Raw genomic sequence first — 26,723 nt, 5'->3', positions numbered from 1 at the left:
CTTGAAAACACCACATTAGAATGAAAGTGTTTTCAAAGGTCTGCTCTGGTGTAATTCTGACACAGCAGCTTCATCCAGATGCATCTGCTGCAGGTCAAATGTCAGATTAACGTGACTTTATTAGCAATTGACCTTTTCAGGGGGCTTGAGACATTTCCAATGGGACATAAAAATGACAAAGTTTAAAAATGTGTTCCGTAAAATAGCCAACATATCCAGATTACCAGAACAAGTAAAATATTCCAACAAAAAAACAAAATCTTTTAAAGCTTCATATACTTCACATACAAGATTGATCGTACAAAACATTGCGTGGCCCTGCAGCACAGGAGCAGACCGGTGGTGAATGCAACTCGTGAGCCAAAAGAGCTTTTGTACACAACTGGCATCATTGAAACGATACAAAGAGCCTCGCTTAGCATTGAGAAAGTGAGCTGAGGGGGAATAATTTGGTACTAATTGAAACAGAATTCTTTGAGTAGAAGCTTTCTAGTGCCACAAGAGGGCGGCATAACAAAAGCTGTGTGTGAAGACGCTGGACCATTCTCAGTTAGGACCTGGAGATGGCGATGGTGATGCTTGATCACGGTGCAGTAAACTCAACACCTGTGATGTGGTTGTAGTGGTAGAAATCCAGTTCAAGTCGTCTGTAGGTTTCTAATGTGTCTTTGGCTGACATGACATTAAAGTTAGTAAAGATACAAAACAGTACTTTGTAAGGCAAACAGTGGTGACACATAAGGATTCCACTGAAAAGACAAAATAAACCTCTAAAGCTTAAAAAATAAAATCCAACAACCGACGAATCCCATTTATAATACAATATATTAGAAGACGACCTGCCGTCGCTTGGCCTCCTGCAGGCTCTGCGAGTCGGGGCAACAGTACAATCCTGCCGGTTTGTCCGTACGGGGAGAACATGTAGTCGGTCAGAGATTTACAGACACACAAAGTCGATAAAATGCCCCATTAAGTAAGAGTAAGAACCTGCAAGTTCAGTGGAGCCCAACAGCTCTGCTCTCCCATTATGATCAATAAACTCCAAGATCGCTGCAAGTCTCTTTAAGCTCAACAGCCAAACATGATTCTCCTTCCGTCTGCTGTATCGTACAGTGAATGCATTCAATTGTCTGTCATTTGCATAGAACAGCACTGAAGTGACATCTCCAGGTGCTGTAAACCAGCCGCAAAGGCAAATTGGCAGGCGTCAGTATTTGCCTGTTCTAATAAGTGAATGTCAGAATAATATTCATACAATTTAAACCTCTAAATACCATAACAAAATATAGTTCTATATCACCTTGTTACTGCGCCAACACTACTTTTGTTGGGGAAAGAAACATTCATTTTTCACAGTTTAGATGCTCATGCTTGCTGCATAGGAGTGAGGGCGGATAAACACACTGTGGCTGCTCAGGTCAGAGTAAAAGTCATGCAACAGCCCAAAGTGCAGGTCTGTCACTACTAGTAGTTTGACAATCAACTGTATAGTTTTGTGTACGTATCGATAACATGCATTACTACTTTCGTAATTTGGCGTTCAAAAGTTATAATATACTGTAATTCCCCAAGTTTATTCAGCAATGTTATGCTTAGACGTTATATGACTGTGACCATGAGCTTGTTCTCCTTGGCCTGTGTTGTACCCCTGCTGAAAAGAAGAGGTCACTGAGGTCACAACCATAAGCTGGTGTCACATTCAGGGTCTGGTTTGCTGGCTGTGCAGGTTTTGAGCGTTGTGGTCTGAGATGAAGAGGGGAGTCCCCGGGTTTTATTCCTCTACAGGACGCCATTGTTCAGGGGGTTCGGACTAACGCTGCCGTTGGTCTGCAGCCTCCCTCGGCTGTCTCGAGCTGGTCCAACTTGCGGGCTTTCCAGCGCTGCGCCAGGGGCTCCATGAACAGTGAGACGGAGGAAAGCAGGTAGCAGAACCCAGCCAGGTAGAAAGAGCAGTCGTAGGTTTGGGTGTAGTCGTACAGGAACCCTAAAGACGGCAAAGATGCAGCAAAGAACACTCTAAACATCCAAAGACAGCAAGAGTTCTGTGGCATGTGCAAGGGACTGAATTTGGTGAAGATTGGACGGAATGTGATAAGGTAAACAATGTCTGGGGCAAAACACATGACTTATAGAGAGACACCAGTCTTAAATCAGGGAATCCAGGAAAAATTAGACAAACCGCTTTGTTTGTCCACTATATGACTTCAGGAGTTATGGGCCGGCGAGTTTGCTCATGTCGGGTTGTTTTTCATTTGCACTCCATTCTCACACACTTACCTGCCACTTAAACATGCCGTAGCTGTCTAACAGGCACAGGGCGCACTAGTGAGCACTAAACCCATGAGCTGACGGCGACCCGTAACCTCTCGGATGTCTTACATTTGCATTTTTCTGTCACCTTTAAATGCCCTGTTGACATTTCACTCAAGCGAGGTGATTCAGACTTTCAGCACAATTACTCAATCTCTCAAAACAAACTAAATAAATATGCAACAAACAGGTACGGCTGCTCTAAAGCTGCATTTTGCGACGGATGGTAGATATATATCAGTTAGGCGTCCTGAGGGGAGGGATGGTCAACAGGAACCTAAACGCAACCTGTGGCCTGATGTCAGGGCAGCACCGCAGTTTGCCCAAAAGCTCTTTCTTACGAGAGCCGCAGGAATGGTAAACAGAGCCACAGGCTATTTCCGTATCACCCTAAAGGGGGCTATGAGTGACGTTCAGGACCAAAAAATCTGCAAAAGCCTCAAAGGGATTGCCTAATGCAGGAAGAAGGGAGATGGGACCTCTTCCCCTCGTCAAGCTGGGGCCAAATGTTGGGCAAGTAAGGGTAATATACGTGTTATTCTAGGAAAAAGCCACAGAAAGAAAGATGAGTGTAAACATACGTGTCAACCAAGGTCTAAGAGAAGGACGTTTACGTGCTGTACGCTATTCCGACCTCCATATATGCCATTAATGAGCCGCTTGCTTCAGCTGTGGAGCAGATGATGGGCTGAAACTTGTGAAGCTGCGACACAAAAAAATGTAGGAATGCGCGGTAATCGGAGACACTGAAAACACCGTACGTATGTAACAAAGACAATCTGCCATCAGTTTAGACTGCGCGACTCCCAAACCCTGACGTTGTTATTCTAAGGCTTCAACTTGACCCACCCGCAGGCTAAACGCAATCTGACCCGATTACCCGTCTACATATTTTTGTCCAAGTGATCCCCCGAAAAATCCCTGCTGGAACCTAACTATAGATTGTTTTCATCGTGTGTGTCTCAGGTTTGCGCACCGCATAATGGCCGCACACACACACAGACACACACCCGCACCCACACGCACACGCGTACACACACACACACACTCTCTGAGGAACAGATAGGAATTTGACAGGTATTTAAGGCTTTAACACCCCACAACATATATATAGTGTGTGCTCATGTCAAAGCCTCAACAAGGTCTCAACCTTTGCCCTGCTGCGTCATAAATCACTTCAAAAGTAACACAGGAGCAAAAACAAAATCCCTCACACATGCGCACAGATACACACACACACGCATGTATAGTATGTGATCGTGCGTGTGCATGTTGGAAAAGTAGGTGAACGTGTCTATTGAGGGTTTCTGTGACTGATGTAATCCACTTACCAGCCAAAGGAGGTCCTGTGAGGCAACCCAGGCCCACAAAGAACATAGAGAAGCCCATGCTGTTGTTGACTTTCTCTGAGCCCACCAGATCGACCTGCAAGGCAAAAACATGTGCCATGTTAAAGGAGGGAAGCCATCGGCGGAGCAGCACTCTAACAGCCTAGTCCCTGGGTCAAGGGCAGTGGGAGGATGGAACATGAACATGTGTTTTTGATGGTGAAGGTGGAGCACTGAGGAAGGAATCCACACAAAGACAAAGGGTTCAAACCAAGGACCTTCTCTCTGTGAGGCTGCAGTGTTTAGATGTACCAAACAGTTTCATTAGCCAACTGCTTTTGTGAGATCATGAATAACTTTCAGGCACATTAAACCTTCTAGGATTTTTGAACATTTATTTTAATGTTGACGGATTTTCAGATTGATGTTTCTTCTTCTCCTCTCACTAACCCAAGCTTCAACACAGGGTCATCGTTTCGGCCCGGAGGCACATGTGGCTCCATCATCATCTTCCTCACATGCAACAACACTCTCAGGTGGTGGTGGTGTGACACAAGACACTGGATACTCTGTGACCTCACGCTCCACCCATAGTGGCAGTTAGTGATTTCACCGTAAAAGATACTCGTCAGCATTTTGAGATGAAATGATGTAATAAAGCCGCTTCACCTATACGTGGTACAAGTCGTCTCTTTCTCCTTATCCTCCTGATGTTTTCTAGCAAGTGTCATTTACACAACCAGGGGGCAGCGAAGAATGTCCAGACATGAGGACAGTTAAGCACAATGATGTATAAGGTGAAGGGAGAAAAATGTACTGTCCACATATGAGGACGCAGGGTCTCAGGGGATAAAGCTCACGTACTGTTTGCCCTTTGGGTCATCTACTCACCAGCACAGGCAGCAGCAGGGCCATGTAGCCACCACAGAAGACGGCGAAGAACACGGCGTAAACCATCAGCAGGATGTACGAGGTGGCCAGCGGGGAGAGCAGGTTGACCAGGCCGCAGAGGATCAGGTAGGCTTTGTGGTAGTGGTATTTATGGAAGAGGTTTCTGTCTGTCACCCAGCCCGAGGCCAGCTGGGAGATGGTCTCTGTGATACCTGCAAGACAAAAACAACACAGGTGAGGCAGCTGAGGGCGGGAACTGAACTGAACTAAAGAAAGTTTCACATAATTTAAGATTCATCCAATGAGATTGTAAAGATTAAGAGATAAGCGTTGCAACTGGGCGTTGATGAGTTTGATCATATTCATTTTTATTTTAACTGTGCTTGTCATATAACTGTGTGATGTGATCTATGTCTAAGGGTTAACTATGATACAGAGAAGTCTGCTGACACAGAGATAGAGATTTTGATCTCAGGAAGCTTCAACTAAGGTGATCTACAACTGACAAGATCAGATTCTTCTTCTGTCCATAGCGGGGAGGTTCGAAGTTCACATGTTGAGTCAGTTAATATGAGAGGACAATGCAAGACAATACAGAGCACCGTGTTGTTGAGTGGAACATCTATCAAAGGACAGTGATATCAAGTCCAGAGGTTTTCAGGATCAATGAGGGAATCAAGAGACTGAATGCATCACATGTGGTACATCAGGGATATTGCATGATGTGATCATTGGAAGGGGATCACTGGAAGAAGTGGTGATTGAATCAAGATGGAGAAGATGCCACTTTCATATCATCTACAATGCACAGGATGCATGAAGAGGGATGTGCCAAGAGGAGGGGACCACCAACCTCCAACCAACACAAAGGAAGAAACACCACACCACACCCACATTGGAACACTTTAAATTCTATGAAGATCTTGAGTTCGGGGCTCATTGAGTGGAGGTGCACACAGGACTGGGTTGCAGTCTGTGGACCACTGAAACTCAGTGAGACCTCGGCTGAGACCATGAGACCTCAGCTGAGTTTTGCTCTGTATCACAACTTTAACCTCTTTTGCTTATTAAACAGCTTAAGTGAGATCTCTATCCACTTGAAGTCCTTCTTGCCGCCCTGATGATGTGTTGAACACGACAGCGTCTTTGGAAAACAAAGTGTGTTAGTCAAAGTATGTGCGTGCCAGTGTGAGTCTGGGTGTGCCTGTGTGGGTGGTTGGCAGATGGCACTGCAGCACAATTACAAAGGTCTGCAATGGCACGAAATGTGATGTGTCACACAAAAGCACCCGGACCCAGCACCCAGCACCCAGCACCCAGCACCCAGCACCCAGCACCCAGCACCCAGCACCCAGCACCCTGGTCAGGCTTTGTGTTGTGTTTGTGGGGTGTTGGCTCCAGGGGGGTTTTGCCTGCTCTGCTCTCTGCTGATGTCAACTGGAACTTGATAGGCGGTGCAGAAACTGCAGTGACGTATTGACCGTTGCAGGAATAGCTACAAGCAGCCGCACCAAGCCACCGATCAATGAAACAAACCAGAGAGCAGAGGCGCCTGTCCCTCTAAATAAAGTATATCCTGTATACCCTTACATTTGTTCTCTATATAAACAAATGTACAATAATCCAAGTTGTGTGTAATGTGATGTAATTAACAGCAACAAATGTTCAAAAGAATAAACAATCCTTCATGGGTGAACACCTCTGCTTTCTTTATGTAACAGCATGGCGAGCAACTTTGTCCTCCGAGGTTAGAGAGATGACATGAGGCAGCTGTGCTGTGTTTACGTGTCCTCCTCCTCCAGAGACCTAAGACAGCGTCCTGCAGTGTCCCCTGCTTGCGCACAGACAAATTTCCAGTTTGTTTGTGTGTTTTGTCCGCAGCAGGTTGGTCCAGTCTGCAGCTGTTTCTGTTCAAACTCAGCGCTGTACTCTTTGACTACAGCCTCTCACATCCAGCCAACTACCTTAAGGACATTTACGTCTTTTACTTAGATGGACAGTCCTGACAGGTAGACATGCTTGTGTGTGTGTGCGTGCGCGTATTTACAGACCACAGACTGATGAAAGGCTTTTTGCTTTGTTTCAAAGGAGAACAATGAGTCAATACATTAAAGCTCAGGCCCAAGGCGTGTTTGGTTGCTGTTTGGCCGTCCTGCCTCCTTTTTTGTCAATACTGCCGCCTCAGTGCTCTTCAGCAAAATATCAGCCACTATAGAATTGGACCTGAAAACGTTTGGGAGCCCCTTTTGTCGCCGGGACGCCAACAACTGGACTCAGTTGGCTGTTGCTTAGCGACACCAGTTGGCTCAAGAGTTGGTGGTCGTGCCTGCCTGGCCCCCCGCCCCCTCTCCCTGGGCCAAGTCTGTATGACAGGCGCCAGTTTGGGGAGAAAGAGGGACAGCGGGACACTGGGTTGGCACACTATGTGTCCGTCTCTGTCTCTGTGTCTGTCTCAGTCTCATTAGAGCGCACGTGAGCACAGAATGTGACAGAGAAAACGTGCGTCTTGCTGGCACGAATGGAGGACACAAAGCTTTTCTGAGAGAAAATTAATGTATATATAACACGACAGGGGTTTGGAGAAACAAATAGACTCCAATGACCTCCGTCGAGTCTCATGTGGAAGTTTAAAGAGCAGCGTTGGGCTCTGAAATACATATTCTTTATCCACACAATCGGCCTCACGAGCTATAAAATGTAGTTCTGCCATTTAAAGACACACACAGATATACATTCTAGCGTCATTTGTCACATTTTTGCACAATTTGTTTGCATTGTTTTCATTTTGCAGCTGCAAACAGTGATGGAGCCGATGGATCAAAACTATTTTGCAGCGGTAAGATACAGCAAATATGTGTATGAGGAAAAAATCTATTGATCAATCTAACTATCAGTATTATCAAGAAATAAATGAAACGTCAGCATTTCTCAGGGGGGTATACTCTGTCCTTTCCTTTGCTGTCACACCAGTTTAGACAACGTTATCCTTATCTGCAAACACGTTACAGCAAAGGTCGCACTTTCTCTATCTGAGGATTGCCAAACTGCAGAGCTCCACCTAGACCGAGCGCTCTCACATGCACATGCGGCCAGTGAGCGACATGTTAATGCTGTTTTCTTGTCCGTATGGAGCGGCCTCATCAATAGCATACTGCTGAACAACACCGGCCCTGGCCAGTGGACCAAAGTTCATCTTTTATGTAAGCTTTCATTACATAACACTGCAGAGTCTGAGCGGCTCACATATAATTAATGCCTAGAAGTTGACCGAGGAGTTCTTTGCGTGGTGTCTTAAAGTGAGCCTTAAGGCAACCTGGACCCCCCCCCCCCTCCCCACTGTGCCATCAGCGCTGGAAGGCACATGCAGAGACAAACAGCTGCTACTTTAGGAGCAATTGTCACATCTAAATTGCATAAAAGCACAATAGATATGGGGAAACAGAGAAGAACATGTTGATAAGATTGTTTTCTTTGCTAGGATGAATTCAGAAGAAAACCGATGAGACTCACCTGCTATAGAGATGATGAATGAAGCGTCCATGGCGTTGATGCCCAGGGTTCTGGCTCGGGCAGATAAGTGGAAATATGGAATGAAGTAGGCGAACTGGCTGAAGACCACAGACCAGGTATAGATGCAGAAGAACGGGTTCCTTAGCAATGAGAAATCCAGAACTTTGGTTCTTGTGCGGCTGTCCTGAGAAGGTGTGCTGCCGTTCGCGGTGACCATGACCCCGTTCACGCCGCCATTGAGCTCTGTGGGGCCGTCTGGGTTTGTGGGCCGACCTTGACCTGCGTCGTGGTGGGGCTCGTGTCCATTCACGCCACTGAGGAGTTGCTTGGTTTGTTCAGGGTTCATCGGGGGATCCGGGGGGCCCTGATCGCGCTGGCCCCCCAGGTTCTTTGCCTCCTTCTGAGGGCGAGGAGAGGGGCATGGGAATGAGTCTAACTTGGAGATACAATGGGTTAAGTGGGGGGAGCTGTTCCCATTCAGGCAGTTCTTAGGGAATTCCTTTTCGGGGGAACTCTTGAGGGAGCCGTCGGGGTTCAGAGGGGAGGTCGGGCTAGACGCTTCCACAGGTCTCACTCTTATAGGTCGCAGAAGCATGCCGGAGGCCACCAGGTTCAGCATGAGCCCGCCAAGGATCAGCATGGCTCCTGTGGAGGACAGAGACGACTCGGCTCACTGTCAAGGCTCAAACTCCTATTTCAAACTCAAAATACACCAGAAAGCTCCACCCTACCTTGCCAGGCATATCGGTCCAGGAGCACCTGAGTGAACGGAGCCAGGGCGAAAGTCAAACCCATCCCAGAACGAGCGACGGAGTACGCGGTCGCTAACCTCTTTCTGAAGTACTGAGAGGTGGCGACTGAGAAGGATTGGTACAGTAGTGCAAAACCCATTCCTAAGAAAGAGAGGACAGGAGAAGGATGTTATCATAGAAGAACATAAACCAGGTTTCATAATTTGAGTTAGATGGAGTGTTTGACCCAAACATTTCCACTCACCAGCTATGAGTCCCATGCTGAAGTACAGGAACACCACACTGGTAGCGAAAATACTCAGGATGAAGCCTCCACTAACCAGCACCGCCCCGGTGATGGAGGTCACCCTGCATCCTAGCTTGGTACAGGCCACAGAGGCGATAGGCGCTGCAGGGGTCACAGGAAGAGGAGGGGCAATTCTTAAAAAATATTTACAGTTTTCCACATTCAAAACTGCCTGGTGTGTTCTTGAGTCGAACCTCCAGACAGACGCATGCTCGACAAGATGGAGCCGATCCAGCTGATGCTCTCCGCCGAACCTCCAAACTCATCTTGGAATGCCACAAAGAAGATGCCGAAGCTCTTCAGCATTCCCATCACGAGGACATTTACCTGCGACCAGACATACACACACACACGCACACACACAGATCAGGCCCAAGCATGGAAGCACAAAGACACAGATGACAGACTTTTTTATAATCAGAAAAGTTCCAGCCAGATGTGGAATAAGTCAGGTGACGTTACCAGGAAGCAGTGCAGCACCACCATCCAGCCCCAGCCGCCATCCGGGGGGTCCACATATTGGATCTTCTGCGCTTTCTCCTTTGTCCCCGTCGCTACATCCATTCTGAACAGTTTCATGGCTGGCTTGGTTTCACTGAGAGAGAGAGAGAGAGACGGACACACACACACACACACACACACACACACACACACACACACACACACACACACACACACACACACACACACACACACGCACATACACACACACACACACACACACACACACACACACACACACATTAAACTCATCATGCTGAAATCCTCCTTCCATCCTGACGGGGATTCATAGGCTCAGCCAAAAATGTCAGACGCCTTTGTAGCGCCTCCTACTGTGCGGAATCTAACATGGGGAAAAATCTTTCAGCAAAACATTTTTATTTACTGAAACCCGCCGACCTGAAGCCGTCCGATTTCTGCCTCAGAGCCTCAGAGTTTGAATCTAGCAGCACGACTCTAAGCTCAATGATTAGATTCTGGTATATGTTTTGTAGCCAAGTCTTTCTTCTTTAACCTGGAAATAAATGACTTATTTCAAGTGTCTTAGGGGGCAGAATAACACAAGGGTTCTATAACTCAATCACAATTTAGCTTCAGGTTCAAGTTCAGGAAAATGCAACACTAAGTTCCTGCTGCATGTTCTTCAGATTGTCTCACAATTAGAGAAGTTCCTGGATCCACCCTGCGATCTGCATCAAACATGTCAACAGCTCGTCTCCATCAAAGTCATTTCATAACTCAACCCTACAAAAAAAAAAGGTTTTGAAGAATAAAACAATACATTAAACATTAACTATTAATTTGAAAGATGCTGAGCTGTGAAACGAAGACAGTAGGTGAACGAACAAATGAACACATGAAGACATAACAATGTGTGTCGCTTCGTCTAAGTATACAACCACTGCTGTAAATAATAGTACTTAGTATTAGAGCAGGTGAGAGATCAGAGGTGTGTGTGTGTGATATATCAGTCCCGTGACCTCTGGTGACCTCTGGTGAACCTTGGAGGGCTGAACAGGTGTGTGAGGTTACAGGGGGTTACAGGGGCTGCAACTTAAAAACATGTGTATTAAAAAATGTGTCAAAGATGATTGGTTTGAGTGTGTTTATACGCAAAACTGTTTAAAGCGCAACTATTGCTTCACTGTTGAGAACTTTCAAGTAGCACCTGTTAGTGGGCGGGGCTAATCAAAGTGTTTGTGTTGTGTTCTTCTACATTCCCTGAGCTATGACTGCAGGCGGGCTAACAGCTGACTCCACCCGGGGCCTGCTTCTCCTCTCCCTCTCTTCAGGTAATGTCGCCCCTCTCTGTCGCTGCTGCTGACGCTTGCACCAACTTCAGTAATTTTCTTATGCATTTCGATGCCTCAGCTCTCTGTGTCTCTACCACGCACAATAACTGCTGCGTGATCCGTTTCTCTCTCTCTCTCTCAATGGTTTACGAAATTGGTGGCTAAATGTTTGAAGACGAGGATTGATGATGATTGTTGGTGCACAGTTAAATATTGCATGACCCGAGCCGTTGTGCATGCGTGTGCTGTACATTGTACATCTGGAGGCATGTGCCAAGTGTAGTTTCACCATGTTGCCAAGTTGTTTATTCTCTTAACCCCTCGTTTCGGACGGATCCTCCTCGCAGGACTTTTGGCTGGTGTCAGCAGATTTTTAATCAGCCTCGTTAAACAGAAACACGCTCATGCATGATCTGATGCCTCAATGCTCAAAACAAGTCCACAGAGTCCACCAGCAGATACTGACCAGGGGTCTGAGGCAATGTGTAAACTCAGCACTACTCCACACACACACACACACACACACACACACACACACACACACACACACACACACACACACACACACACACACACACACACACACACACACACACACACACACACACACACACACACACACACACACACACACACACACACACACACAAACACACACACACACACAATTTGGGGTTTAAACAACAGCATGTCACACGCAATGGACGCAGACGTGGGTTTGTTACTGTTTCAAAAGGTGCTGCCTGCTCACTCCTATGGATGTGTGTGTGTGTGTGAAATCACCATCACATCACCCGGCTGCTCTAAGAGGTGGCGGCAAAACGAGCAAGGCCATAATGTCGCAACAGTTAATTCATAGATTAGTCAATTTCCAAGATTTTATGGCTGTTTAATAATGCTTCATCTGTTGGCAGGGAGCTCTAATGTAAATGATTATGACCCGGGTGTCTTCAGTGATATAAAGCAGAACTATAATATAATGTGAAAAATGTTGTTAAATGTGTGACGGAGGCCAAGATCAACAGTGGATACAAGGGAGAGATTGATGCACATGAGGACATATTTAGTTTAGATGAACTCACAAGCAAAGACTTCGACGTGTGAAAATCTACTAAAATCTAAGCCGAAGTTAAGTAGAACAAAGTGACTTGAGGAATCTGACTGCAGGATCACTGCAGCTTAAATTGGAGATTTTCCAGGACAAACTGTCAAGCAGTTCCGTCTTATCTGAGATGCAGCGATGAGGTAAAACGTTGTCGGGGCATCAAACCCAGAGGAGCTGAGGTCTGAGGAAGCAGAAGTTAAGCCTGAGACGTAAACAAAGCACTTTATCTTTGGACTCTTAAACCTGGCTGATAATTGCAGAATGTTTTCAAAGTTGAACTGTGGCGACACCTCACAGGTCAACACAGTGACCACAAATGTGTGGAGAAGGAAGCATCCTGGTTGTTGCTATGGTTTCCGTTATGAGACTTTCATAGCTTCACATTCGGTGAGCAAATGGTGACTTTAGACACCAGGACGGCGGGCGGGGGGGGGGGGGGGGGGGGGGGAGGGGCAGGGGGGCGACCTGCCTCACTCTCTCTCACCGCCTCTCACGCTGCATCACCAACCAACAGTCAGACTAAGACGCGCATAAGAAGCCAAGGCCAAATTAGGCAGAGCGGATTAAAGGGAGAATGAATTGGGCCAGTGTACTGCAGGGAAAGGATTTCCCCCCCATGTGCTGTTCACAAGTTGTCCCCAGAATGTGTTTGAGTTCATGTTTCTGAGTTTACGGCGGCAGCAGCGGCGGCTGATCCTGAGGGATTGGAGCTCAGCACCTTGTAGTGAAGCATTAATGGCACATTACAGCAAAGCGCCATCACTGCATACTCTTTAAACATTTACATTTTTCATTTCCTGGACGGTTGGATCCTTAATGGATTCCTCTGCATAAGTTAACTCTGCATATTTTAAGTGCTTTTCCTAGGAAAGCCTTCATGAGGGAAAACTAAAACAAACCCAAAACATCAGTGGAGGATGTGGAGGACACACCGGCGGTGAGAGTGAAGTTTACGAGTCAGCAGTGTGTGTGTGTGAAGGGACATGGGACGGAGCTGTAAGTGAAAACAGAGCGAGGGCCTGAAGGGCAGCAGAGATCATTAGAAACACATGTGTAGTATGTTTGGCTTGATCTTGTGTCCACACCAATAAAACAAATATACCAAAATATCCAGAGAGTGTAGAGAGAATAAAGGCCTGTTTGGCTCCTGTCAGGACCTTTAACAGGCCTGGTCAAGCGTCTATCTATATCTGTGAACTCTGAGAGCGGCCAACACACCTGCATCTATTGTGAAGGGCAACGTTTGGTCCAGACTTGTATGTTTATGAAGGTATACTGGAGGTGAACCAACTGGTTTCAAACACTAACAGCACATACCATCTGTGTTGTAATGTAAGTGGACTAAAAGTTGAACTGATCACCTAAGAAAATGCCCATGTGTCACACATGAACTGCTCGAAACACATCAAAACTTGAGAATAAGGTGTGTCAGAAATTCCTCAACGTCGTACTGTTTCAAAATGGCCACAGAATCTGCTGATAAATGTTAATTCCTAGGCTGGATTCATGTGATTTATTCATATGCCAGAAAGACAAACAAATGTTACCTGTTGTGCTCTTTGGGAAGCATCGCTGAAGGCTCTGGAGGCGAACGACGAAATTGAGACGACGTCCTTTATTCTGCCAGCGCCATTCTCGGGGCAGATGGGCGGAATCTCAAAACTAGTGTTGCATCAGGATCAGGCTAAATCTGAAAGAGAAGAGGGAGGGATGGTAAGTGAAGAAGAAAAGGGGAGGCGAGCACGGACAGTATCTGAAATCAGATTCATTATTTCGGTTTGTGTTGTGGTGGTTCAAATGGTGGCACCGAGATTGAGCACCGAAGTGGACACAGAACGCAGAGACTCGTCTCTCCGTCCTCGCCTCTCCGTCCTCGCCTCTCCGTCCTCGCTCGTCCATCTGAGGACGTCCAGACCCGTTTTTTTAACGTCGAAACCACTAACGAACCAGCTGAGGTGGTTCAGACATCGAGACGCGTCCAACTGGGAGGAAGGCCCACCCGAGTATTCGCCGGAAAGATTATGCGTCCCATCTGGCCTGGGAATGTCTCGGGAAGAAGCTGGAATGAGTAAGGCCAGGTGGAGGGGACATCTGGGCGAGCCTCTGCGACCCGGGGACCCAGAGGCGCTGCGGCGGCGCGACAGGCAAACCGGCACTCGCACGTGTGTGTGTGTGTGTGTGTGTGTGTGTGTGTGTGTGTGTGTGTGTGTGTGTGTGTGTGTGCTGCATGCCGTCACAGCGTGCAGACTGGAACTAGTGTGTGTGTGTGTGTGTGTGTGTGTGTGTGTGTGTGTGTGTGTGTGTGTGTGTGTGTGTGTGTGCTGCATGCCGTCACAGCGTGCAGACTGGAACTAGTGTGTGTGTGTGTGTGTGTGTGTGTGTGTGTGTGTGTGTGTGTGCGTGTGTGTGTGCGTGCGTGTGTGTGTGTGTGTGTGCCAGGAGAAAAAAGGGAATTTACCTGTCTGGAATAAAGGGTAATAGGTAACAAATCCAGTTTTATGTCTGACTACATAAAGGCGTTGGCACACAGATTGGCAGCAGAGGATGATTCATGCAGAAACAGACGAGCCGAGACACAGAATGAGATTCATGGTGTAGAAGACAAAGTTAAGAATGTGGGTCAATCTGAATCCTGCCTAAATGGGTTACATGTTTCACACGGAGCGCTGCCTTTTTACGACGTCTAACACTCTGAAAACAGCACACACACACACACACACACACACACACACACACACACACACACACACACACACACACACACACACACACACACACACACACACACACACACACACACACACACACACACACACACGTCTGCTGATGTCACTGTAACACAAGAGCCACTATGCAGTTGACATCACGAGAGACAGGCAGCAGAGATTTGTAAAACGATACACAACTCTGGAGCATCTGGAACATTACGGGGATGAAATGTGGCCAGTAAGAGGTTTGCTTTCCGAATGCAATTAGGTTTTGATCGACACAGATGACGATGATCAGAAACACACAAAAAAACAAAAACTAACGTTTACTTACAGGAAAAATGGTGGTTAAAAAAAATGTGTGTTTGAATCACGACGGCCCTCTGTTGAGCAGGTGCACGGAAAAGATGTTTCATAAAAGTGAAGTTGTCAGGATGTTGGACAGGTTCCAATCTCCTGGTGCAGAGTGGTGTATCAGTGGCAGAACAATTTAGAGAATCGCTTTTGTGGAGTTATTTTAAGGAGCTACTGAAACTTTAGCACCCTCCCATACACACACACCCATCCGTCTCACTCACTGACCTGCAGGTAAACGCCACATTCATAACCTGCCACTCTGAACTATGACACCCTTTGGTCACTGAGCAAAGTAAAGATATTAGTCCCCCACCCCGAGGAATTGTGCAGATTATGTAGTAAGGCGCCGGGTGTTTAGTTGAAAGCTTGGCTTAGTCCCCACACACACACACACACACGCACACGCACACGCACACGCACACGCACACACACACACACACACACACACACACACACACACACACACACACACACACACACACACACACACACACAGACAAACAGACACACAGAAGCAGGTCTTACTGTGTAATGTTGTGTGCCAGTTGTTGTCTTCAGTTCTGGGGCCTGTTGCATTGTGCACCAGGTAAAACGCTGCTGGGAGGCAAAAAGGAGCCGCAGTGACACTTCAGCTGAGAATCTCAACCAGATGTCAGCTGAGAGAAACACACAAAAAGCACAAATCTACTCTGAGGCAACCTGAAGAAAAGTTTGAAATTCTTCCCCAAAAAAAACTAACAACTGTTCAATCAATCAATTAAATCTTCTCTGCGCCAAATTTAAAACGTTTCAATCTGTTGTCAGTGAGCAGAATCGTGTGAATAAAAAACATTTCCATGCAAACCTTTCAATCTCTGCCGGTCCTCTGGGCTCTAATTAGACGCGTATTGTCGCGGTGTTCAGGCGGAGCGGCGGCGCGTCCCGGGAAGCTTTGCGCGTCGGCAGTGCGGCAGGATGCGAGCGGGCCGGGAGGAGGACAAGTTGCTGCGGGACCGTCCGAGCCATAACTTTGCCTCTATGCGGGAGTCTCTCTGCGCTGCGTCTCCATACACGGCTCAGCCACAACATCAGAGGAGAGAGAGAGAGAGAGAGAGAGAGAGAGAGAGAGAGAGAGAGAGAGAGAGAGAGAGAGAGAGAGAGAGAGAGAGAGAGAGAGAGAGAGAGAGAGCTCCGGGGAGAGACACGTGACCCGGGACGGAGCCGCGCACCTCATCTGCGGGTCTGAGGAGAGGGGGGGAGAGAGAGAGGGCGGGAGGGGGAGGGAGAGAGAGAGTGAGAGTGAGAGAAAGGGGAGGAGGAGGTGTGGGGTGAAGTCGTGGATGAAACTCCTCCTCGTATCATCCGCATACTGTACCTCACACACCCTGATGCGCTGGTGCTGCAGGTCTCCCCGAACTCCGAACGATCCTTTCTTTCTTTCTTTCTTTCTCTCTCTCTCTCTCTCTCTCTCTCCTCAGCAGCACATCTTCATCCAGTGATGGGGGTGGGGGGGGGGGGGGGGGGGGGGGGGGTGGCAGTTGGGTCAGAGCTCAGTCCTCCTGAATGTTAAGTGCTTCACCTTTGCAGTCGATGTAACCGACGTGTCCAACTGACTGACCAAACAGACTGCAGGCTGCCTGAGGAGGGGCCCACCTTATTATCCACGCCTGGCCCCCCATCCTGTGGGAGGGGCCTCAGGATACCCAGCACTAAAATGTATTCTTCCATAGTCAAAAATAGGATGGCCAAGTAAACATCTCACTGAGGCTGAGGCGGCGGCGGCGGTTGTTTGTGGAGCCCTAAGCGGCGTCTCCCTCCAGGCCTGTCTCCTCAGATCTGCCTCACAGATGGACTGATAAACACTGTGTAACCTCAGGAGCCCTGAGCATGAAAACCCAGATCTGCCTGCGTATTTCACACCGGTAGGTCTGTGTGTCTATGGTGGATAAACAGGAACACGACCTCATGGGGCTCAGAGCAGCACCTTTGTTACCAGTCCAGCACTTGACGAGGAGAAATAACTCAGTAACCACGACTCACTTAGCGCAGGAGGGAATAATAAACACTTCACACAGACCGGAGCAGTTTGTCAAGTTAAAGTTTATTAACCCTCGTTACACTGTGCATGACTGCCTCAGACTGATGGGAATGATTGTATGATACTAGTGCGGGCCAGTTGCAAGCCGAGAGGCGCAGACCGCATCAAACCGCACGCTGAGCGTTAACAAATAAGCAAAGTTCGTAAGATTCGGATTCTATCGACATAGGGACGGAAACAGGATCCGCCGCCGTGATGGAAGGAGACAGGGCGGCGGTGTGGAGAGTGAGTGTTTCTCTGACACGTTTGCAGACACGGTTGACCTTTAACCTCAATCACCACCCACTTTTTTGTGTTTAATTAGACTTTCCATATAAATTACTGTACAGCAACACTCCAGCAAGCTTCGTCTTTGTCCTCAGGATGCGATTTTGTGTACAGCCATTGTGATGGTCCCGTGGCTCCTCACCAGAATGGTTCTATAAAAACAACAACACACAGATATATAAATATTGATCTGAGCTGACAGTCTGATCACATTTATTTATACCGATCATGGAATATATATTACTATTTGTCCAAATGCTGTTTCATGTGTTTTCCACCCTGCCGTGAATGCTTGTGTGTTGGCCAATCAAACTTGTGTTTCCGACAACTTAGAGATCTGTTTGCGTTGACATTTCTGTTTTGATAAGTAATGAGAACGCTTGAAGAGAGATTTAAGGGTTGATGCCTGCAACATTCCAGGTACTTATCTCTCCATTACAGTTGAGGGCATAATCCAGGGTCCAAAGCCTGGACAAACCAGTTAAGCTATTTGCAAAGCCAACATTAGACTTAGATCTTGTTTCGATTTAAGATGTGACGTTGTAGTTGCTGATGTAATAACAAAATGTCCACCAGGGGGCAGTATCGCCCCACAGATGAGACTCCACTTTGAGCTCAAATCTATGGCTGTGAACTTCATGAAACTGGCTCTCTCCAGATTTACTGAACTCCTCAGGTTTTAATCACAACCGACACACACTCTTAAGTTCACTGAGCTGAAACAAAGCAGCACTGAGTTAAATGATAAAGCACATAACTGATTGAAAGCCTACTGTGTGTGTGTGTGTGTGTGTGTGTGTGTGTGTGTGTGTGTGTGTGTGTGTGTGTGTGTGTGTGTGTGTGTGTGTGTGTGTGTGTGTGTGTGTGTTCTCACCCTGAGTCAGACTCCAGGCACACGGTTGGCATTTCTGTTGGGTCCTTGGTTAGAGCTGCAGCTTCTTTGGCTAACACCGACACCACACCTCCGTGTTCATCAGACAGGGAGCCGCGACCTGGGGAGAGTGGAACATACTGTAATACTGTATCATCTATCAAAATAGTAAATACGTGGATGGTATCAAAATGTCTCTCCCATGTGCAGAACAGTCCATTGAATTTCTAATTAAAGCAATGAATGTGATCAGGAGAGGACATCATCAACACCCTATATGGTCAAAAGTATGTGGACAAGCTGGCGTTACACTGCAGGGCACACAGTTTGAGACCCATCACGCACTTAGACTTCGTAACACTACTGATGACTCACGGGGTTGAGATCAGGGCTCTTTGTCACTGTGACAGCGGAAGAGGAAGAAGAGGAAGAAGAAGCCTCCCCAACAACTGCTGCCACACCTTAATGTCTAAACCGTCATTGCATTCTGAAGCATTTAAGATGTGAAACCGCGAAACGCAGCCCAAACATGTCATTTGTAACAGGTGTCCACATACTTCTGACCATGTGACATTCCAGAATAACGGGTTTAAAGACGCTAGATGATCGATTAGTTTGTGTGCATGTGTGAGGACCAGAGCCCCTCGGTTAGCCCGCCGTGCTCGCTTACAGCCCAGGTTGTGTCCTTGGTGGTCCGTGCACAGAATCCCGACCACCGATGGGTTCTTCATGCTGCGGGAGAAAACCAGACAGAAACACACGAGAATCGCCTTTAACGTCGCGGAAATGCAAAACACGAACCAAACTAGAGCCGTAAACTGACTTACGTGTCGTCGAGATGCTGCTCCAGGGTAGACTCCATGATTAACACGGGGTAAATAGGTGTAAATGTCAACTTTTATATGTGAGAGTTGTTGTTTTGATTGTCTGTTTCCTCACAGCTTCCGGGTAGTCAGGTGATCGTCACGTGCGCTACGGCTGCTGGCGAGGACCAAACTGTACGAAACGCGATAGATTAGAAAAGGAGGAACATCTTCATCTCTTCGTCATACTTTGTGTTATAAATGTGATTTTAACGACAGACAGACAGACAGACAGACAGACAGACAGACAGACAGACAGATAGACAGATAGATAGATAGATAGATAGATAGATAGATAGATAGATAGATAGATACTCTCCTGACAGTATTTGATATATATGTGTAATATATGGTATAGGTAATCATTATTATGCTGGGCTTCTTCAATGCACTTAGGTTCTCATTCACTGGAGTCCTTTTCTGAACTGGATCAGTCGTATAATGAAACTCAGCCTCTCAGGTCAATATTTCATCATTTATATGTCATCCTCTTCATCTCAGCAGGGTCACTAATGGATTTGGATATTATGCAAAGTTGCATAAATAGAAGATGAGATATAAAAGGTAATGTCTTCTGTCTTCAGTATCCAATCTGTATCCATAATTCTGTTTATTTTATGCTCTTAAAGATTGCACAGGTTATCCACAAAACGATAATCAGTAGAAACATGAAGGTTCTTAACTTTTTCTTTCCAAATCATCACCATCGCCACAGACTTCATCCTTCAAAGATGTCAATACCATTCGGATAGCAGCATGACAAACTGCTGTGACACATCTTTACCAAGGTCCAACACGTCTCTTTTATTGGGCATAAAATATAAGATTAATATTATGAGTATGAAGCATGAGGCCTGTGTCTCACAGCTTTGTGTTGATGGATTTTGTGTTTTCCCTAAAGTGAGCTGCAGGCCAACACCGGGCCTCACCTCACTGCATGATTTCTGCTGCCTGTCCCAAGACGGCGAAGCTTCAGCACTCCTGCTGACGGGGCAGAAATGGGTGAATGTAATTATGTGGCCAGGCCATTGGAGGAATCCATCACCAGGTTAATGTCCTGCTGACTAACCCATGGGTACGCTCTGCCTCCTCTCCTCTAATTCCTCTATCTTTCCCCCGTCTGCTCATTTTCTCCAACTCGTATTTCTCTTCTCACAGCCTTAAATCAGAGCTCAGCTGCTCCAGATGACGCATGACCGCGCACTTACGCAACCACAGACACGGCCTGGATCTACACATGGCACGTGAACACTTCCTTCATCTGCTTGGTGTGACGTGTACACACACACAAACACACACACAAAAAAACACCTATTTAGTCTATTAACCATGTACACACATCACACAATTTGTTCCCTTAGACACTGATTCCCAGCTGATTAAGACGTGAGGTAACGTCACATATTACAGCTGCTCATGTTTCACTTACGTCACACATATTGATGTGTTTTAGCACACGGCTTAACACGGCTTATTATGCACAATCTTCAATCCACCAATCGACAGAGTGACCGTTATTTAATATATGAATTGTCAAACTCATTTTGCTCAGCCATTGATTATTTTATGATATATTTGCTTTTAAATGACTAAGTGAAGGCAATAGAATAAAAAAATGCACCACTTCTGACCTGGCAATAAAAGGGAATTTACAAACACACAAAACACAAAACACAAATAACACATTTTACTACCAAAACAATAATTTACAGGTATACACCAAGGAAATTATGGCGATCACTCACCGACCGTAGGGAAGCAGCTTGGGTTCCTAACCTGAGGCCTTATTCTGGGGGATAAAGCGCTGACATACCACCAGGATTTAATGAGAGTTTTCATGGAGCATGGCATCATGGAACACATATTCTATAATAGGATCATAAATATCACTTTCCCCGGGTATAAATGCTTTAAACGAGGCTCATTCCATCACTCAGCTGCTGGTTATTCCAGTAAACATGTTAAATATCCTCGATTTGCTTTGTTAGAGCTGCCTGAGAGATAAATAAGGGCATTTCCTGGCACCTATGCTCACATCAGGGTTCATGTAAATGCCAAATACTTTGTGGCGAAGGGACGTGGTCGGTGTCGTTTGCTGTGATATAAACCATTTTCGTCATGGTGGCTCCATCGCGGCAACTTGAGGGGATTTGGGGTGTCTGGTCCGGTCTACAGTATTTAAGAGAAGAGAAGATCAGGGCGAGCCTCCGTCAGCTTTCAATCAGATGAGTAAGATGCCAAAGCTTCCCAGGAGACAGGCGGAGGGGGCTTGGGAGAGGGAGGGAGGGAGGTGGTCGGAGGTGGATAAGAGAGGGAGAGTGTGTGTGTGTGTGTGTGCCCCCCCCTCCTGCCTCCTCTGTGGAAGTCTTGGAGAACCTGTAGGAGACAGTGGAGAGCCGGGTATCCAGTGTGAGGTGCGTGCGAGGAGAAAGCATCAAGATCTGTTCAGTGCTGAGCAGTCCACTTCTCCTGTTGCTGCTGTCATGGGCTCCACGGCGGTGCTGCTGTCCGTCCTCCTGGTGTCCCTCCACTGGTCCAGAGGAGCCATCATCACCGGAGTGAGTGAGATTGTACCTGAATATTGTCGCTCAGTGTCACACGGACAGTTTTTATTCTGTAATTTTGATCAATTTTTGAGATTGATCTGTAATCGTTTGTTGTGATTTGTTGTCTGAATGTTTTTTTGTTCAATACTGTGGAGCTTTAAGTGGCGTGCTGTGCTCACACTCCACTCTCCTTTCTACTGTTGGATCACAATGTTTTTGGTTTCACACGCAAGCTTTAAGCTCTTGTTCTCTTTCCTGTTCATTTTGGGACGTCAATACAAATGATTGACATGTGACCACATCTTCCTCCTGCTTCAGGTCCACTAGACAGACTAGAGGAAATGATGTCGTCTGATTGATATTCGTTTGTAAATGGATTAGAGAGGTGACAGTCAATCGATAAGACAGATTTGACTGCTCAAACATTAAAGCAAATCTATTATCATAAAAATCAAACGCTTCTCTGTCTCTGTCTCTGTCTCTGTCTCTGTCTCTGTCTCTGTCTCTGGCTCCGTCTCTCTCTCTCTCTCTCTCTCTCTCTCTCTCTCTCTCTCTCTCTCTCTCTCTCTCTCTCTCTCTCAGGCCTGTGAGAGAGACGTGCAGTGTGGGTTTGGGCTGTGCTGTGCTGTCAGTCTGTGGCTGAGGGGCCTGAGGATGTGCATTCCAAGGGGCGAGGAAGGGGACGAGTGCCACCCGTTTAGCCACAAGGTGAGGATGAAAAGTGTCACTAAACTGCAACAAACACACACACACGCGCACACACACACGCGCACACACACACACGCACACGCACACGCACACGCACACGCACACGCACACGCACACGCGCACGCACGCACGCACCCACACACACACACACACACACACACACACACACACACACACACACACACACACACACACACATCAAGAGAGTTCTCAGTAACTTCCCTTTTTCTAGCTCGTTCTCTTTCTGTCTTATCTGGTCTTATCTCCTACATGTTACTGATAATACCTGGCTGTCTTTAATGCAGGATTTCATCTTAGAGTATTTCTCATTAACTGACTCACTCACACCCACCCGCCCCTCCCCTCCTACACTTCTATGCAAATTAAGATGATTTCAAGTGCTGGCAAGCTGGCAGAGACTTTGAAAAGCTGCTGATAACTGCAGAGCTTATTGATCTTCTCCACCATGAAGCACCGATCGCAGTAATACATCACTGCGATCGGCCTTCTGGGGGCGGCTACAATCATTTCGCAACATCTCACCTGCGTCTGAGTTGCGATCGGAGAGTTACCAGCCAGCTGACGAAGGATTTCACACGTCAGATTAATTTAGATTGCAAGCAGCAGCGTGCAGCAACGATCAATAAGATCAGCAATCAAGTCACACCGAGCAGACGAGGATAAACTCAGCAGTGTACCGTGTCATTTACCCAGAATGCCTCATTCCTCCGTCCACTCTCAGGTTCCTTTTCCAGGGAAGAGACAGCACCACACCTGCCCCTGTCTCCCCCACTTGGTGTGTACCAGGTACGGTGAAAGCAAATACAGATGTACTGAGGACTTCAAAAACATGGACTTTTAACGGACGCCTGAGATTCACAACAAGTCGTCCCCATATTATCCTCTTTTCATGTGCAGACACACACATATTTCAGATTTGATTAGTGCCCTGTGAGGCCTCAGGAGAAGATGTCTGACGCTGTGGCACCGTTCACCTCTTTCTTCATTCTTTCCTCATAAACAATTCAAACATTTGCCGTTTGGTTTTATGTCCATTAGGAGAGACGTTTGCCAGTAATAGACGTGTACTATCACAAGTGTATTTTGGACGTGTACTCTGTCTAGGTTTTTCCTTTCCGTGTTCAGTTTATGACGCTTGAATAAACTTAATGTCACACATGTGTGTCAAGAGCTTTTAATCACAAACTTGAAGGCTATAATCAAAATCTCTCACTCCCCGCCATCGTGGGGGAAATTCATCGACCTTGATCAGCAGCTGAAGTGACGATGAAAGGCATCAGACATGTGTGGAGTGTTTACTGTGTGTTTACTGTGTGTTTACTGTGTGTTTACTGTGTGTTTACTGTGTGGTTACTGTGTGGTTACTGTGTGGTTACCGGTTGAGGCTGTTTTTCTACCCAAATGGAGATTATATTCAACACGCCTTCCAGTGTTGTTATGAATTTAAAACTGATCATTCCTCTGATATGAAGTTTCTGTGAAGGGAAACTTTAAAAGTGCTTTGCTGTAGTAATAAAGATGTTCAAGTATTCCCCCTTCATTAAATCCGGGAGGTTTTCTTGGTTGATAAATTAGAACAAAAGTAAAGAAGAAAAGAAGAACGTCTGGAAGAAATTAAAAAAAATCTAAAATCTTAAAATCTATATTACAAACTTTTTCTTTAATAATAAGATATGGTTTGATGTCCAAATATAAATAATCTAATAAACTTAAATGTAACTACTTGAATTGCATTGTGATGCTGTGAAATCTCTGTGTGTATGATGCATATGTTGTCTTTATTCAACGAGCCATCTCTCTTTGTTTTGTGTATAATAGCGATCAGATAACGCTGCCCCCTTCACATTGCTCCACGGGGAAACTTTCAGATATGGCTGAAAATAAATAAAAGCTCTGAACATCAAATCTCCAGATCTTAATGTCAACACATTAATCGAGAACTGGGAAACGTATCTTGCCTTTTATCGCCGTATCACAGTTCTCTTATCTTCAGCTAAAATGATATTGAGTTATGCGGAAGGGCACAGTGGCGACACAACCTTGATAAACAGTATATAAGGGCCAGAATCGGACTGCAATCTCACCCACCTCAGTCCAAACCAAGTCAGCGCCCATGATGAAGTGGCTCGTTGTGTTGTCCGCCCTGGTGGCTTTCTCCGAGTGTATCAGGTAAGTCAGAACAGCAGCTTCTTTGACCTGGAAAGGCTCAGCTGTTTTTCCTGTTGATTTGATGAGGGAATGCTGGGCGTCTGTGTGTAGTGTTGACTGTGTATCTGCTGTGCTGTGGCCAGGATTCCCCTGATTAGGGGAAAGACTGCAAGGGAAAGTCTGCAAGAGAAAGGACTGTGGGAGGAGTACAGGGAGAAGTATCCGTACTCACCTATGGTCAAATTCGAGCAGAGTGGCACCCAGTCTATGACCAACGATGCTGATGTAAGTCCAGACCAAAGATGAGGCTCATCAGGCTTTGTTATGTTACCCATATTTATTCTCTGGCTCCAGGAAACACACTGGGTCACATGTGACACAGTCCACAAGCTACTAAATTGATTCTCGGCTCCTTCTCTCGTCCTAGTTGTCTTACTACGGCGTGATCTCCATCGGTAACCCACCCCAGTCCTTCAGCGTCATCTTTGACACCGGCTCCTCCAACTTGTGGGTTCCCTCAGTCTACTGCAACAGCCAAGCCTGTCGTGAGTCACACACACACACACTGATACTGCCTCTAGTGTGACCAGCTACAGCCCATTTTAATCCTATTTTACTTTTATTGAAACTTGCAGACCACCTCTAGAATATGAAATGATTTATGAATGATTTTCTACAGAGAACCACAGGAAATACAACCCACAGCAGTCCAGCACCTTCAAATGGGGCCAGGGGCCTCTGTCCATCCAGTACGGCACAGGCAGCATGACTGGACAACTGGCTTATGACACTGTCAACGTAACCGAAATGCTTCTCTTTAGACTTCTAACACCAATGTCACCGTGAACTCTGACCTGTGAGTGACTGCTGCCTTATTTTGTCCAGGTTGGTGGCATCTCTGTGCCCAATCAGGAGTTTGGAATGAGCCGGACAGAGGCTCCCTTCCTGGCTCATATGCAGGCTGACGGCATCCTAGGATTGGCCTTCCAGTCCATTGCCTCCGCCAATGTGCTTCCTGTCTTTGACAACATGATCCAGCAGAATCTGGTTTCTCAGTCTTTGTTCTCCGTCTACCTGAGCAGGTAAGGTAATGATATCATCTGTGTGTGTGTGTGTGTGTGTGTGTGTGTGTGTGTGTGTGTGTGTGTGTGTGTGTGTGACTGTCTGTCTGTCTGTCTGTCTGTCTGTCTGTCTGTCTGTCTCTCTGTCCATCTATCTATCATCTCTATCATTTGTGTCCATCAGTAACAGCCAGCAGGGCAGTGAGGTGCTGTTTGGTGAAATAGACGCGAGCCACTACACTGGAGCCATCACCTGGATCCCTCTGACCTCTGCCACCTACTGGCAGATTAAAATGGACAGGTAACATTACCAGGAAATCCAGCTACAACTCGCTGATTGCAAAATATTTGACCACCTTATCAAGCTAAACACTGATTGTAAATGTGAGTTGCTGGGAACTCTCTGGCTGGAATAGATTCCCCACTCTGCCCTTTGTCTTCACAGTGTGACCATCAACGGGCAGACTGTGGCCTGCGCTGGCGGCTGCCAGGCCATCATCGACACTGGCACCTCTCTGATTGTCGGCCCAACCAACGACATCAACAACATGAACTCCTGGGTTGGAGCCTCAGCAAACCAGTATGGACAGGTGAGTCCTACAGTTACGGCTTAACATCAATATCATCGGAAACGTGTACTCTAATATTGCACACATTTGAGTTAAATAACGGCGAATAACTACAACTGCTGTTTTAATTTTACCCTCACAGACTACAGTTAACTGCCAGAACATCCAGAACATGCCTGAGGTCACCTTCACTCTTAACGGACACGCCTTCACGGTGCCCGCATCTGCATATGTCTCTCAGGTCAGTTAGAACCCACGCCCTGCGAAAGACTCCCCAAAAGACAACAGCGTCTGTTATGAAACATCAGGGAGTTAAACCTGTGTTCTCCTGTCTTTCTTTAGTACTATGGCAGCTGCCACACTGGCTTTGGTCAGGGAGGCTCCAGCCAGCTCTGGATCCTGGGAGACGTCTTCATCAGAGAGTACTACGCCATCTTTAATACTCAGGATCAGCACATTGGTCTGGCCAAGTCTGTGTAATCACATTAGACACCTGATGGATCATCTATAATTATGAGATTTACCATAGGGGCCTGAGTAGAGATGTGTGGG

The 26,723-nt window shown here is 46.7% G+C and overlaps 4 protein-coding genes across 5 annotated transcripts; 2 read left to right on the top strand and 2 right to left on the bottom strand.

Moving 5' to 3' along the window:
* Positions 1–274: 274 nt before the first annotated feature.
* slc16a4 (solute carrier family 16 member 4) lies at positions 275–16,308 on the bottom strand. Of its 2 annotated transcripts, XM_076159237.1 has the most exons (11): positions 15,885–16,308; positions 15,566–15,696; positions 13,523–13,665; positions 9,540–9,672; positions 9,272–9,404; positions 9,036–9,179; positions 8,771–8,932; positions 8,040–8,684; positions 4,530–4,741; positions 3,642–3,735; positions 275–1,984 (listed from the first exon to the last, which is right to left on the bottom strand). In XM_076159237.1, exons 3-11 carry the CDS (start codon positions 13,543–13,545, stop codon positions 1,797–1,799), a joined length of 1,734 nt encoding a protein of 577 aa, XP_076015352.1. In that variant the 5' UTR covers positions 13,546–13,665; positions 15,566–15,696; positions 15,885–16,308; the 3' UTR covers positions 275–1,796. The 2 variants fall into 2 exon arrangements, with proteins under 2 accessions (XP_076015352.1, XP_076015353.1); XM_076159238.1 differs by lacking the exons at positions 15,566–15,696; positions 15,885–16,308 and adding an exon at positions 15,018–15,182.
* A 793-nt stretch (positions 16,309–17,101) lies between these two features.
* On the bottom strand, positions 17,102–19,236 carry lamtor5 (late endosomal/lysosomal adaptor, MAPK and MTOR activator 5). Its single transcript, XM_076159236.1, has 4 exons — positions 19,083–19,236; positions 18,926–18,987; positions 18,259–18,376; positions 17,102–17,536 (listed from the first exon to the last, which is right to left on the bottom strand). The coding sequence occupies exons 1-4, from the start codon at positions 19,115–19,117 to the stop codon at positions 17,476–17,478; spliced, it is 276 nt and encodes a 91-aa protein (XP_076015351.1). The 5' UTR covers positions 19,118–19,236; the 3' UTR covers positions 17,102–17,475.
* Positions 19,237–21,510: 2,274 nt separating this feature from the next.
* prok1 (prokineticin 1) lies at positions 21,511–23,355 on the top strand. Its single transcript, XM_076159339.1, has 3 exons — positions 21,511–21,676; positions 22,247–22,372; positions 23,115–23,355. Exons 1-3 carry the CDS (start codon positions 21,602–21,604, stop codon positions 23,232–23,234), a joined length of 321 nt encoding a protein of 106 aa, XP_076015454.1. The 5' UTR covers positions 21,511–21,601; the 3' UTR covers positions 23,235–23,355.
* Positions 23,356–24,491: 1,136 nt separating this feature from the next.
* On the top strand, positions 24,492–26,651 carry LOC143007830 (pepsin A-like). The gene is made up of 9 exons (XM_076159307.1): positions 24,492–24,562; positions 24,685–24,826; positions 24,969–25,086; positions 25,221–25,339; positions 25,427–25,623; positions 25,787–25,903; positions 26,048–26,192; positions 26,314–26,412; positions 26,514–26,651. The coding sequence occupies exons 1-9, from the start codon at positions 24,507–24,509 to the stop codon at positions 26,649–26,651; spliced, it is 1,131 nt and encodes a 376-aa protein (XP_076015422.1). The 5' UTR covers positions 24,492–24,506.
* The last annotated feature ends 72 nt before the right edge of the window (positions 26,652–26,723 follow it).

The sequence above is a fragment of the Genypterus blacodes genome, unplaced genomic scaffold, assembly GCF_046128005.1.
Source record: "Genypterus blacodes isolate CSIRO-AG114 ecotype Tasmania unplaced genomic scaffold, CSIRO-AGI_Gbla_v1 ptg000094l_1, whole genome shotgun sequence".
Classification (NCBI taxonomy): Eukaryota; Metazoa; Chordata; class Actinopteri; order Ophidiiformes; family Ophidiidae; genus Genypterus; species Genypterus blacodes.
Note: the sequence above shows the minus strand (reverse complement) of the source record. Positions and strands in the feature narration are given on the sequence as shown.

Coding starts and splice junctions, on each gene's coding strand:
- slc16a4 (XM_076159237.1), bottom strand. CDS start 13,545: ATGCTTCCCAAAGAGCACAACAG. Junction 9,405..9,539: donor TGGTGCTGCACTGCTTCCTG/GTAACGTCACCT, acceptor GTCTGGTCGCAG/GTAAATGTCCTCGTGATGGG. Junction 1,985..3,641: donor CACAGGACCTCCTTTGGCTG/GTAAGTGGATTA, acceptor TGCCGTCTTTAG/GGTTCCTGTACGACTACACC.
- lamtor5 (XM_076159236.1), bottom strand. CDS start 19,117: ATGGAGTCTACCCTGGAGCAGCATCTCGACGACAC. Junction 18,988..19,082: donor GAGCAGCATCTCGACGACAC/GTAAGTCAGTTT, acceptor TTTCTCCCGCAG/CATGAAGAACCCATCGGTGG. Junction 18,377..18,925: donor CCAAGGACACAACCTGGGCT/GTAAGCGAGCAC, acceptor CACTCTCCCCAG/GTCGCGGCTCCCTGTCTGAT.
- LOC143007830 (XM_076159307.1), top strand. CDS start 24,507: ATGATGAAGTGGCTCGTTGTGTTGTCCGCCCTGGTGGCTTTCTCCGAG. Junction 25,624..25,786: donor TTCTCCGTCTACCTGAGCAG/GTAAGGTAATGA, acceptor TGTGTCCATCAG/TAACAGCCAGCAGGGCAGTG. Junction 25,904..26,047: donor TGGCAGATTAAAATGGACAG/GTAACATTACCA, acceptor TTGTCTTCACAG/TGTGACCATCAACGGGCAGA.
- prok1 (XM_076159339.1), top strand. CDS start 21,602: ATGGGCTCCACGGCGGTGCTGCTGTCCGTCCTCCTGGTGTCCCTCCAC. Junction 21,677..22,246: donor GAGGAGCCATCATCACCGGA/GTGAGTGAGATT, acceptor TCTCTCTCTCAG/GCCTGTGAGAGAGACGTGCA. Junction 22,373..23,114: donor GCCACCCGTTTAGCCACAAG/GTGAGGATGAAA, acceptor GTCCACTCTCAG/GTTCCTTTTCCAGGGAAGAG.